General features: G+C 44.4%; 1 protein-coding gene across 3 annotated transcripts in view; it reads left to right on the forward strand.

The window, feature by feature from the left end:
- The window catches only part of Slc8a3 (solute carrier family 8 member A3), a 140,443-nt gene that overhangs the window by 122,419 nt on the left and 4,845 nt on the right, over positions 1-13,179 (forward strand). For 2 of the 3 annotated variants that reach the window (XM_052739415.1, XM_052739414.1), the window contains exons 3-6: positions 1,801-1,904; positions 6,519-6,536; positions 11,115-11,239; positions 11,946-12,045. In XM_052739415.1, coding sequence (XP_052595375.1) covers positions 1,801-1,904; positions 6,519-6,536; positions 11,115-11,239; positions 11,946-12,045 — 347 coding nt within the window. The remainder of the gene's footprint in view (positions 1-1,800; positions 1,905-6,518; positions 6,537-11,114; positions 11,240-11,945; positions 12,046-13,179) is intronic. The other variant, XM_052739416.1, reaches the window with a different exon arrangement.

Here is a 13,179-nt window from a genome sequence, read left to right on the forward strand (position 1 = left end):
ACAAACAGACTCCCGGCACAGATTTCCATAAGTAAAATCACTCTCAAGGCTGAGTTTATGTCCCTGAAGGTTGAGAACCAATATATTTGGGCCATACTTTGTCCCACTCCCCCAGAGAGCCCTTTGGAACCATCTTATCTGCCACGTCTCTGCCATCAAAGCTTATTTCTCTCCCTGACCTTGACTGAACTTGAAGTCCAGGTCTCCATTAAAGACCTTCTTGCCATATCCTACTCTTCTTATTAAGGGGAGCTAGATGTGGAGGCAGAGGGAATATTAGGAGAGAAGTCTGACCTAAGGGGAAGCTTTCCCTGCAAGCCCATGAGACGATTCAGGATGGACAGAGCTGCGCTATCCATCTGAATGACCTTGTACAGCTCTGGCCTCCATGAGGAAGCCATACTATCCTTCCTGGGATAAGTTGTGTTGTTCTGGGGCTGCTGGATTAGGGGTCAGTATTCTCTGAGCAAGCCATCATCATGGCTCCCTAAGCCAGGCTCATTTCAATCTCCTCCAAGAGTCCCTGTGGTAGCAAAGCAGGCTCCCATCTTATTGACAGAAGTCTCTGACCTACAAATGCTCAATGATTTTGTCCACATAACAAGGTAAGAAAAAAATCTTAAGTAAAATACACACACACACACACACACACACACACACACACACACACACACACACACTGCTTGTGCTTTATTGGTATCAAATTGAAGCATGTCTTCAGAATGTCAAAGGAACATCAGAGAATCTGAGGACATTTAAACTGTCATTTATTCTCTTTTCCCAGAATCACTGGGAATCGGGTCCCAGTGTCTTCCCCGCCACAAATAACCCTCAGAAGAATAATAGTTACAGCTAGATCTCTAACCAGATCTGCTACCCACCACTGTTGTTCTATGAAGTTCCAGGAGAAGCCAAACGTGAAATTCCAGGTCCCCGCTGCAACCCCATGACCACATGACTGGATGAGGCTCAAGTGGATACTTGGAGTGGAGTATCTTTCCAAAAAAACTTACTTTTATTTATAACTGACACTCCACTGTGTTGATACCCAGAAACAGACCGCAATCGCTACAACCTTGTGTTCTGAATTCAGGGCAATCAGCCTTTAGAAGGTCAGTCTTGGAGCACAGCATTCCTCTAGGACAGGGATGTCAATAGTGTGGGTTCCCTGCGTCATACTGAACACCCCTAAAGGATAAACAATGAGAAAATTAATAGAACACTTCCTCCCTTTCTCCCTACCCCCATTCTCTCCCCCTCTCTCTAGTCTCCATCTTCATAAATACTTTTAAATTTTTCCTAATGAGGCAAAAGAGGGGATGGCAGATGCCTTGTTCATTGTGGAAGGATTCTGGGTTGTTCCCATTAGGCAGGTCATTTACTTGAAGCCAAAAGGAATGCTACTGTTACCATGTGACACCAATGGAATGTGCTGCCCGACTTAACTTCCTACTAACCAGGATCTACTGACAGGATCTAAAATGACTCCTCCCCACCGTGATCCCAGTCTTCCTCCCGACTCCCTTCCTTCTTCTTGGCTGCCTTTGCCCACTGGCCCTTGTCCTCCTGGTTCCCTTTCTCTCTCACCTATAAGAACAACTGTGACCGAGGAGACAAGAAAGGCTACGAGCATTTTTTTTAATAAGACAGCACACTCCACCATAGTCCTGTCGAAGGCCACCAAGGCAGGACGGGGCTGCATGTGCCAAGAGTGATGGGAATGGTTATTAAAGGCTGTGCTCCAGGTGAACAACAAAACTGCCCACCTAGTCGACACTCTCTCTCTTGTTGTCCCTACAGGAAAACCATAAGGGTTAAAATAGTAGATGAGGAGGAATACGAAAGGCAAGAGAATTTCTTCATTGCCCTTGGGGAGCCGAAATGGATGGAACGTGGAATATCAGGTGTGAGATCCTTTAAAATCAAAGCAACAACCAAGCAAAGGCAAAGAAAAAAAAGAAAGAAAGAAATTTGAACAAACAAGGAAATAATACAAAAGAAAAAAAATGACTCTATTTCTGCCCCCACCTTTTGTTCCCTTCTCCTCCTTCTCCTATTGACAGAAATTTTTATTCTTTCCCCTCCTGTATTCTCGCTCCCACCCTGTTTCGGTGTCATCTCTGCCTTCTCAGCCATAGTTTATTTCCATGTTCCTCCTTTCCCACCTTCTGGGCAATACTGCAGCCTCAACTCCTTGTTGCCCTCATGAGTTCTTTCTGTGTTGTGCTATAATTCCCCAGCTATCCAATTGTTACTGTCCCCCACACTTTCCCCTATTCTCTGCCCCCATACTATAGCTTGTCAATGTGAAAACTCCTTGGTGGGTGGGGAGGAGAAGAAAAAGAAAGGAATGTGATGTATTGCATGCTTGTGCCCCTTCCTTACCACCTCTCAATCTAGCTGGGATTGGCAATGGTGGGGGGTCTTGGAGGAAGGGTGGGACCCGTGTTGCCATAATGCTTTGACCATTTTCTGCTGCACTCCTCGACCTCTATTGAATGCTTGGCAGGCTATTCACTTGCAGAGTGGCCCACAGGCCTCTCTGCTCTTCCTGGAGGTAAGTGCATTATCTGGCTATTCTCAGTTGGGTAGGCCATGGCCTGGGGAGGTATACCAGTTGGCCATGGTCTCCGAGTGCTCTCTGGAAGAGAGCTGGCTTTCTGAAGTAGCCCTGCAACATGGAATCCCAAGCTCTCCTTTCTCCCTTTGACATCTCATCACTCCATCCTACCTTTCTTCATAGACTAAAAGTAAGGTACCTTATGTGGGCTACTTTGGAATAATGAAAACAGAAAATTGAAAATCTGTAAGGGAAAGTAAGTCATTGTAGGTTCAACTGTTCCCTGAACCTGTAGGCCCTAGAAAAGAACAGATTTTGGGTAAGCCCAGAATATTTATTTGTGATTATCAAAGAAAGGAACTCTAAATGGAGTAGTGGTTTGGATCACTGAGACACTAAAGACAGCCAGTGGACAGCTCATGGATACCTGCCTTTGCTTAGCATCTGCAAGTAAAGACAATGCTCAGACCCCAAGGCACTTCTCATCTCTGACTAGAGAAGTAGACTCTCTCCTCATTTTCTCAGGACATAAAGCTCAACGTCCCAGCCAAAGGCTCATCTTCAAGAGACTGACACTGGCATTGTTACAACCAAGGAAAACAGAAGGGATGCTTTCTTCACTTAATGAAAATGATCAGACGCCACCACTTTGAAAATGTTGGAGGAATAAGTATGGGAACGTGAAAACATCTGTTCATCTAGGAGGGGTGACCATTCTTCAGTGGTTTCACATTCAGCTGACAGATCTAAGAGAGCAAGGTCAACAGCGACACTATCAAAGCACTCCTACAGGTCTTCTCCTCAAACATGATGGTCAATTATCATCATTAACCGGAACTGTCTGCAGAACCCGCCAGTTCTGTGCCAGCACTGGTTTGGACACATCTAGCATTCAAGGGGCAAAGCGAGCTCAATCTTCCTACTGAGTAAGGTATTCGCACCACCCTGACCACCAGAGAGTGCCAGAAGAAAGAGAATCTCATTCCATCGCCTCCTACACTATCCCAGCCTCTCTTCCAGCTCCCACTTTCCAGAATATCCTCAGAAATTGTCTCAGCACCTGCCCTACCTCACTCCCATCACATCCCCTTTGTGCACTGACCACACATCTTTACGACTGGCTGGACACAAGAGATACTCAAGACCTGTGTAAAACAGTTTCACCAAGGGGAAAATGAAAGCAGCTCCCTGGATGGAACGGAGCATATGAAAGGAAGGCAGAGGCTCCAGGTAGGAGGAAGAGATTAGAAACCCACTCACACCTTTATTTCACCATTAAAACCAGCTATTTTCTGCCTCCCTTTGAGTCCCCTACCAAACAGGAGGACAAAAAGTGTCCTAAGTTATAGACCTGGCTGAATGCAAACACTTGTGGCTGCTCCCCATTCAAGGTTGCCTTTTGGTACTGAATTATTTAACCAAGAAGATTCCAGGGAAAAAAAAAACTTGTGAAGCCTAGCCCTGGAGAAAAGGATTCAGAAAACTATTTGTGTGATATGCCCCCAGATTTTCCCAAAGACCAAGGTGCCAAGATGGAAGTTGTCAGTAAGAAATATGTGGGTTTCCCAGCCTCCTGCCCTATGGTCTCAGCCCTAGACTCTGGGGAATTAATTTTTAGTTTCTTCAGTTCTTCCCTGATATTGGCATCAGATCATGAGGTGAAAGGTTATAAAACCCAATTGTCTAGATCCAGAGTCAAATGAAAATCCATTCTGATTTGCAGGGTGCCCTACTGTTTTCAGAGTGAGAGTCAGTACAGTGGAAATTGCTTTTCATTATCACCACTGTCTAGGAGAGACTTAGGCATTCAGACGGGCATCATCTCTTGCATGGTCAAAATGACAATAGAATTTTTTAAAAAAATGACTGGACTTGAAATAGGATACTCTATTCTGAGCAAATACAACAGCCTTTGGAGGTGATATTAAAAGTTCTGCATGATCTGTGGTAAAGGGAAAAGAGCATGAGAGGAAACATAATTGCTCTGGTGTGAAGTAAGCCGCAGAGTGTGAAAGTGGACTTCCATGAGCAAAGATGAGCTGCTTCATTGTCAGGGCTATTGGGTCAGTGCTTGACCATAGGAAGTCTCCCGTGGGAAAGGGAAGCGCTATCCAAAAGTGGGGCCTGTTTCTTTCTCTTCTTTCTGCATCCAGGGACACACTTTGTCAAGTGCCCCCAACCCAAAAGTTCCCTGTAGTATCTTCTTTCCTAATTCTCTCATGGGCATCTGAGCAGGGATAAATAACTCTCACCTGATTCTGAGGCTCAATAACCAGGGAAGCAAGGAAAACACCTGGTGGTAGGCAGTCACTCAACATTGACCTCCGTGGATCTCACAGATGCATCCGGTACTCCTTAGTAAGAAACCTCAGATTCATGAAGAAAAGAAGCAGAGAATGTATGGCTTGCTTGCCTGGGTCACTGATGTTTTGGGATCTTCAGCCTCCATCTGAATTCTAGTGCCTGAAGTGCAGACCCATGGAGGAGCAAAATAAACTACCTATCTTGCTGCCCATGTCAATGTAATGAGAATATCCACCAGCCAACTAATTACCTTCGTGGTGTAAATGGAAACAACTAGGAATATCAACTGTTGCTCAGATACTTACACACCATGTCCGTTCTGAGTCCACCATATCTTCAGTGGCTGTGAATGTAGAGTGATGGGTCTCAGGCATGAGCTGTATTCCTTGAGGTTACTAGAAAAAAAAAAACAACTTGCAGATATCCCAATATGTACCCACATACTCTCTTTCCTTGTCAGTCTCTACAAGGAGTAGGTAGCAAAATGTTTCCAGTTCCAACAAGAGTCAAGGGGCAAGAGGTATACAATTACACATACAATCAGAATGAAAACGTGATGTGAAATTCACAGGGATTCCTTTTTAATTTGTGCATTTTAAAGCCCAGGAAAATTTAGCATCAACTAAACTCTTATTCTATGTGATGAGTCTCTCATTCATTGGGAGAATCTGTCATGTTACCTTAGAGATGAGAAAGTTCAGCATGAGGAAAAAGAAGTTAGAGACGTCCTGTGTTGTATATGTTCTTTGTCCCATATACTCTGTCCCACAGTCCATGCAGAGACCTTGCTTTTGTCATCTCCCATTCTCATACAAGTTTTGTTCTGACAGTCCCTCTGTTCCAGAGTACCTGAAATCCAGAGTTCACCTACCCTTTCTGAACAAAAAGACCATCAATTGCCAAAATAGTAAACAATAAGCCTTTATTGAACATTACTAAGTGCAGGGAAAAGACTAGACAGGGGATACAAAATAAGAGTCCATGACTCTGACCTCCAAGATATATAGCTATAAATCATTCAGGGACCACAGTCTAGAGGATGCATCGTTTCCTTATATCATTCTTTTAGGGAAAATCAAAGCACTGGCCATAATGGTAGCTGAGATATCATTTGTGACTGTGAAAACCTTATGGGCACTGGGAGGCAGAGCATGATCTGATTGTAAGGCTAGGGCTGGGAATAATAGACGAGAATACCATACCACTCTTCCATACTGCTCTCTGGAGCTCACCTTCAAGCCCTATGCTCTTCTTGCCCTCAACAACAGGCCAGCTACGCTGGCAGGGTTGCAAACCACACACATGTTCATGATAACTAGACAGAATCCCAGTGATCACCGAAGTGTCTCTTTCACCTGTTTGGCCCTCTCATCCTCATGCCTCCATCTTCAGCACCCAGGTTTTCAGGGAAGGTGTGGGGGCAACTTCCTTGTAGCTGCTCAGCAGGCGTTTCAGCTTCTCACACTTCTTGCTGCTGCTCTTGCTGCGCATGCTCAAATGCTGCTGTTTGCATGTGTTCTTGAGCTCTCACTTACTAAGCCCACTGCTTCCTTATGCTGCCAGGAACCACAAAGCCTGGGGACACTTTCAAGATGGGACCTTAATGTTCTTTCCTTTTCTTTCTCCCCCTTCTCTGTTATCCATTTGCAAACAGCGCTCCTGTTATCTCCAGGTAAGAGGTGTCTGCCTTTTCCCTCGTTTCTGTTCTCACCAGTGCCATTACTTGGTTTAAGATCAATGTCCATTATGTTACTTAACAGGAACTACAGGGTCAAGATAACCTGACAGTCTCCCAATGACTGAGAGACTCCTTCCATAAAGTAATTGTGCGGAAGTAGATCATTCCTTGAGCATCATTTTCATCAGTGAACATGGGAAAATGCATAGTTAGTCGTTAAAATAAAACTTACCAAGAAGTCAGTAGGTCATAGACTTCCCTGCATCTCGGCTCATCTGCCTCATATGTTGTAGGAGAGGAGATGGTCAGAGTTAGGACCAGAATCTCTGATAGGATTGACATAGAACTCAAAAGGAAAGACTGACCCCAGGGACCCAGGGAGAAAAAACCAAGAGCTGCTGAGACCAGGAAAGGCAGTTTTTTTTTTTTAAAATTACAGACTTTTACTGATCCTGGAGAGCTTCTAACTCATCACAGATGAGATCTTAATTGCTAGATCTGGACTCATTTGTCATTTATCTTTAAAGTTATATATGCTCCAAACAGTGAAACTATGTGTGGAAACAGGGCTCTAGATAAGAAAGACATTTATAGATTTTACATTGGCAAGATTCTCTTTCAGAATTTAGATCCTATGTAGGACATGGACCTACTTTGGAAGTGTGCTGGCATGAGTGGAAGTCCTTCACAAATAGCATCCAACCCCAGGATTGGAAAGGAAAGCAGCCCTCCGCATCTGACAGTACTGTACTCGGTTGCAGATGGAGTGGGCTCCACAGACAGTTTCAATATGTTTTAAAGGGACATCTTACATTTCGTCTGTTCTTTAAACACATGCACACACAAAATAAGGCAATTTAAGAGACAAAAGATCTTACAGAGTGCACTGGTGTTCCAAGTCACCTACAGGTCACCCCTTGGGCTTAAGAAGAGGCAGTAGGTGGAGTAAGATCATTTGCCTCCTTTGAGCCTTAAGCAAAAAGTGCACAGAGTTCATCTGTTTTACTTTTGTGCAAACATCACTACAGCCTCTTCATCTTCTCATTTATTTTTATGCCAGCAGGGTGAGGGCTAGCTCTAGCTCTATGCTCTGCATTCTCCTCCTGGGGTGTTGGTCTTTCTTTTCTCCTCTGCTCGTACTACCCCACATGAATATGTTCAGGCTTCTCTGATCCAGTTCTTGCCTTCACTACCTAACACACATATGTGGTTTAAGTTTCATTATACTTTTAACAAGATTTCAAACACCAGTAGAAATATAAAATACAGAGGGAACGCCCTATACCTATCTATAAACCTCTGATTCAGGAGCCCTGGATTAGGCTTTAAATCTACCAGAAATCTCAAGTTTTGATTTTGATCTTCCTGAGAGGACAGGCCAACATGATGAACAGTGCCTGGTGGTGAAGGAGAGTAAATGTGTTCATCCTGGGCTATTTCACCAAGTTCAAGGGTCTTAGAGTGAGAGCCCTGGCCACTCCACTGCTTCTTTGTGGGGATGTCTGCAGAGCATTCACAGTCTATCCATGTCTAGCCTGGGAAGCTCCTCATTCTTCCAATATTTGTCCAATCTTCCATCTTATTTATATTCAACCTCCTTCCCCACCTCTTTCCCTTTCTAGTCCTAGAAATGAGAGTTTGTTTAGTCAGCCTGCCTGTCAAGATCACCTCTCCTTTATTCTTTTCACTTGAAATTCTGAGGAGCAATCAGAATCATTATCATTTGTCTTTTAAGTTTGAGGCTTGAAGAAATAAACTTAACTTGAACTTAAAGTTATGACCATTATATAAAAATTAGAAAATGGGGAGGAGGCCGGGCGGTGGTGGCGCACGCCTTTAATCCCAGCACTCGGGAGGCAGAGGCAGGCGGATCTCTGTGAGTTCGAGGCCAGCCTGGTCTCCAAAGCGAGTCCCAGGAAAGGCGCAAAGCTACACAGAGAAACCCTATCTCGAAAAACCAAAAAAAAAAAAAAAAAAAAAAAAAAAAAAAAAAAAAGAAAATGGGGAGGATAACTGCCAAGACACTAAGTCAGGGTTTATAGAAAGGTGTGTGAGTCAGTGAACAGAAATATACAGAGTGCTTCTGTGGGACTGCAGGTGACTTGGTGATAGAGGATTGGTTATTTGTAAAAGGGATTTTTGCAAAAGGCTAGATAGAAAAAGTGACTGTCACCACAGGGGTGGACAGGTCAGTAGGTGGATCAATAATATGCCAGATGGATATAGTGCTAGATTGATAGCTAGACAAGGGGTGAGACAGGTACACTTACGTGTCACTGGAGAGCTCATTATATTGGTATAAAGTTCTTGTGGCACATGTAGAGTGTGACATGAGGAAACTGGGGAGGGAGGAGCAGAATAACACTGTCACTGCTGAGACAAGCCGTGTTATATGATGCCAAAGCCAGAGCGAAGAGGGAAAGCTTCTCGTTCTTTAAGGAGTCTGTCTTTTCTAAGGGCTTTCCCCCCAGATTGCCTTGCAGTTCAGTTTCCAGAGCCGTTGTCCTTGTAAATACCCCCAACACATTCAGACTCCCAGAGTTGCCTTCAGAATAAATTCATCAGAGACCCATATTAAATGAAGTGAGGCTACTAGAAGATATCATCCTGCTTGGATATATATATATATATATATCTGAACGGGAAATAATTGAGTGCTCAGCCACAAACAAGGTATGTATAGCACCCCTCTAAGGCTCAGAGGACACTGTGGAAGAGGAGCAGGAAGAAAGCAAGAGCCAGAGGATGTGAAGAAGGGCAACCGAATGTCATCTCCTGGACACAGTGCAGCCAGTTTAATCATGAACTCAATGCAACTGCACAAGAATGGACCTGTCAACAGCCAACCACAGAAGGAAAAAGCACTTGAGAGGACCCTCCCAACTTCCAACCCTAGTGACCATGATAGATTCTTGGAACTAGGGAGTCACTGACATCAATTGAGTAACCACTGGTGAGCCCACAAGCCTCTAGTAGAGAGTTCCAAACCTACCCTTGTGCAGATGGCCCAGGTTAAACTCACTGGGTCTCAAAACAAAACTTAAATGTGTGAATATGGAAAGGGGACTTGTAAGGTTGGGAGAGGATTGAGAGGGATGATAGAGAAGGAGGGAAGGGGTCCAGAGCAATTAGAGTGCGTTACATGTGTGAGAAAATGTCAAAGCACAAATGTAACAGCCAAAAAAGACCTAGATCTTCAAAAACCAGCAGAGCTACGGTGGTGCAGCACCACGGACAGCTCCCAGGCATTGTGGGGAGCCCCTGCTCATTCATTGGTTGTAGAAACTCTGAGTCCAACAGCAAGCTCAGACACTGGATCCTGCACACCATCAACTGTCCTCCTCATCCAGGTTAACTAAAGAAATGTTTATATACATAAGCCTCTCTATTTAATAAAACTCGTCCTTACTCCATAGCCTTTTCTAGGAGTTGCTTTCATCAAAACCCCAAGAACTCAAGTTTTCTGCCTCTCACTTCACTAATTCCTCCACTACAGAAATAAAAAAAAGACTTCCTTGGCCTCTGACCCATTTTGTCCTTGGGATTATCCAAGGACGAGAGAATTCCCATGGGAGGTTGACTGTGTGCAATGGAAGCAATTAAGGAGCTGAATAAAAGAACTAATTGCATGTGAGAGTGCCGACTTGGATGGGGAGATGTGTAAATGAGCTCTGAAAGAAACAGGCTGCCAAGAGCGATTTTCTAATCAAAGGGGAATAAAAAGATTCAATCTCTATTTCACTCTAATCCAGAAAACATGTCTTCATGGCGAAGTGGCTGGAGGATGGACTTACCAGCTGAAGTGGAAAAACAGTTTAACTGTTTTTCAGCATGAGAAGGGACCATTGGTAAATGATGCAAGATGCTGAGGGACTCAGAGAACGCTTACAAAGAAAATAAAGGGAGAACTTTGTTTTATTTTTGCTTTGAATGTTTTTTTTTTTTTAACTCTAGAAGAAATGATCCTGCCCCATATAGAAATCCTGGAGGTCTGTCATCGGAACACCATGACGTTTCTTGGGAATTGTCCAAGTTTCTCCTAGTGAAGACGCCATTCGCCTGTGCAAAATGGAGCTATCTCTGCAAATATCTCCCTTTCTCTTTCATAGATGGGGCAGTGCCAACAATGTTGAAAACAAATGCTGGTTGGGGGCAGTAGGCAGTGCATTTGGACCCATGTGTCTCCCAGAACTCTTACATGAAGTAGTGAACAACCGGTTCCAGCATCTCAAAATAGTTAGAGACTGTGATCCTTGGCTTTTCTCCCCAGCTCTGCAGCCACTCTCCAAATGGCTTGGGAGTTTCATTTGTACCATTCACTGGGAATTCTTTGGGTCAGATTCCCTACTTGGGAATAAAACAAAAAGAGAAATGTTCATCTCGGGCCTACTACGAGCATGTTCGAGGTCTGATCACAGAGTGTTCAGCCCTTAGCAGAAAGAGAAATTATGAATACCCAGTCCCTGTTCTCGAGAGGTCCTCGCTTTGCACCCACTGCCCGTGTCCCAGAGCTATAATGTCCTGGAAGGTGGAAAAGGCGCTAAAGCCAACCTGATTTTTCTTTTGTTGCAGAGGTGACAGACAGGAAGCTGACTGTGGAGGAAGAGGAGGCCAAGAGAATAGCAGAGATGGGAAAGCCAGTATTGGGTGAACACCCCAAACTAGAGGTCATCATTGAAGAGTCCTATGAGTTCAAGGTCAGACCATGAGTGAGGTGTAATGAAATAATAGCTAACTAAGGTGGGGAAATGAAAATATGAGGCTGTTTCTAATTTCACCACTGAGAGTGTGAACTAGAAACTGAACAAATCACTTATCCACCCCAGGTCTCAGTTTCCCCATTTATACCATGTAACAGGTAGTGCTGGTTATTTGTATGCTAGGGATACTATAGGAAAACACGATATAAAATATGAAGCAAGCAGGGGAGGGAGCCCTTAGGTGTGTTACCACAATTGTATGTTTTAAAGACACTAAAACTGCAGGACAAGCTCTATTGACATCTTATTCTATAGTTACATTTCAAGCCAGGTGTGGTGGGCCAGGCCTTTAAGCCCAGGCATGTGTGAGGCTGAAGCTGATATATCTCGGTGAGTTCAAGGCCAGCCTGGTCTATATAGAGAATTCCATGACAACCAGAGCTACATAATAAAGAGACCCTGTCTCAAAAAGACCACAAAAAAACCTTCTACAGTTACATTCCTCTGGACACCCAGTGTCAGAATTCACAACCAAAGGAAAGGGAACTAGGGGGATTGCCCAAGAAGATATCATCCAAGGACAACTCACGAAACATTTTTTATAACTCCTGTAATTCAGGGCTTCGTTCCTTTGTAACACGAGAGGCCTCATTGGTTTTGAGAACTCTAACCTCATGATTCCAAGTTTTTCTCTCCATGACAGAGTACAGTGGATAAGCTAATCAAGAAGACAAACCTGGCGTTGGTTGTGGGGACCCATTCCTGGAGGGACCAGTTCATGGAAGCCATCACTGTTAGTGCAGGTAAGAGGGCCCTCAAGATGGCCTTGCTAAGAGTACAGACAACCCCCGAGAAAGAAGATCATGCCCCGCTTAGTGGCTAATCACTTTCAAGGAGAGCTCTTCAGTGGGGTCTTCCCAGCTCCGGTCTGAGATGTTTACCTATTCCAACGGTTAACTAAAAGAGAGTTGTGACATCTGGCTTCCTGATTGTGCTATGTGAACAAGTGCAAATATCCTCTCTGTAGTCAATGTTTTCTGCCTTTCTCAGAAGTGCAACTACAAAATACACACACATGAAATTCTAGTTTCCATCATTCCTTATCTTCTCACTAGCTTGCATCTCCTTTCCTGTAAAATGGAAAACAATTCTGGTTTAGAGACTGGATGTTAAGAGTTAGCAAAATGCTTTGCACTGACCCCCTAACAAATTTCCACCCTGGATGATTTCTTTGACATTTACAGGATGACCCCACCATACTGTCCCCAGCCTAGGCAGAAGTCCCGGATGCTTGCAGGTGTGTCGGAATGAGGATAGACAGGGTCTCCCAACTGCCCCTGTATTATCTCTCAGCGACACTATAGTTCTCTTGAACTGACAGGCACTATTGGCCTTGTCTTTTTCCATGAGCTTTTGTTGTCATAGCAACCCACAGGGTCACATCCCTAAGGTCCCAGAGCCAGAGCAAAGGCTCAGTCAGGAAGGGAGGCTGGCTACTGCTGCTCTCCTGCTTTCACGTCCATTCTGCTGTGTCCCTCCTGATGGCCTGACTGTGCCCCTCAAGAGACAACAAAAGAAATGTAGGCCACATAGTCTACCTCCCTTCTCAAAGGAGGGAACTGAAGTTCAAAAACCATAGGTAAAGTACCCCAGGCTAAGATTTCCTTCATTTAAAATTGGAATTAGAGCCCAGATGCCTGACTTCTGTTCTTTCCAAACCCAAAGCATTTAAAGTTACCCTTGAAGGGGCACAGGTACCTCAGCACATTCTCTCCGGGGCCACTGAAGGGGCACATGTACCCCCATATTTCCTAGCAAAGACCGTCAGAGACCATCTGTGCTCTGTTCCGTGGGATAGCTGAGGAAGGGTACTGCCTCCATGATCTGGAACAACAGCCACTGCTCCGGGGATAGAATGCCGGGGAGAGAATGGCAAA

Source organism: Peromyscus californicus, unplaced genomic scaffold, assembly GCF_007827085.1.
Source record: "Peromyscus californicus insignis strain IS unplaced genomic scaffold, ASM782708v3 Scaffold_15__1_contigs__length_86483966, whole genome shotgun sequence".
Classification (NCBI taxonomy): Eukaryota; Metazoa; Chordata; class Mammalia; order Rodentia; family Cricetidae; genus Peromyscus; species Peromyscus californicus.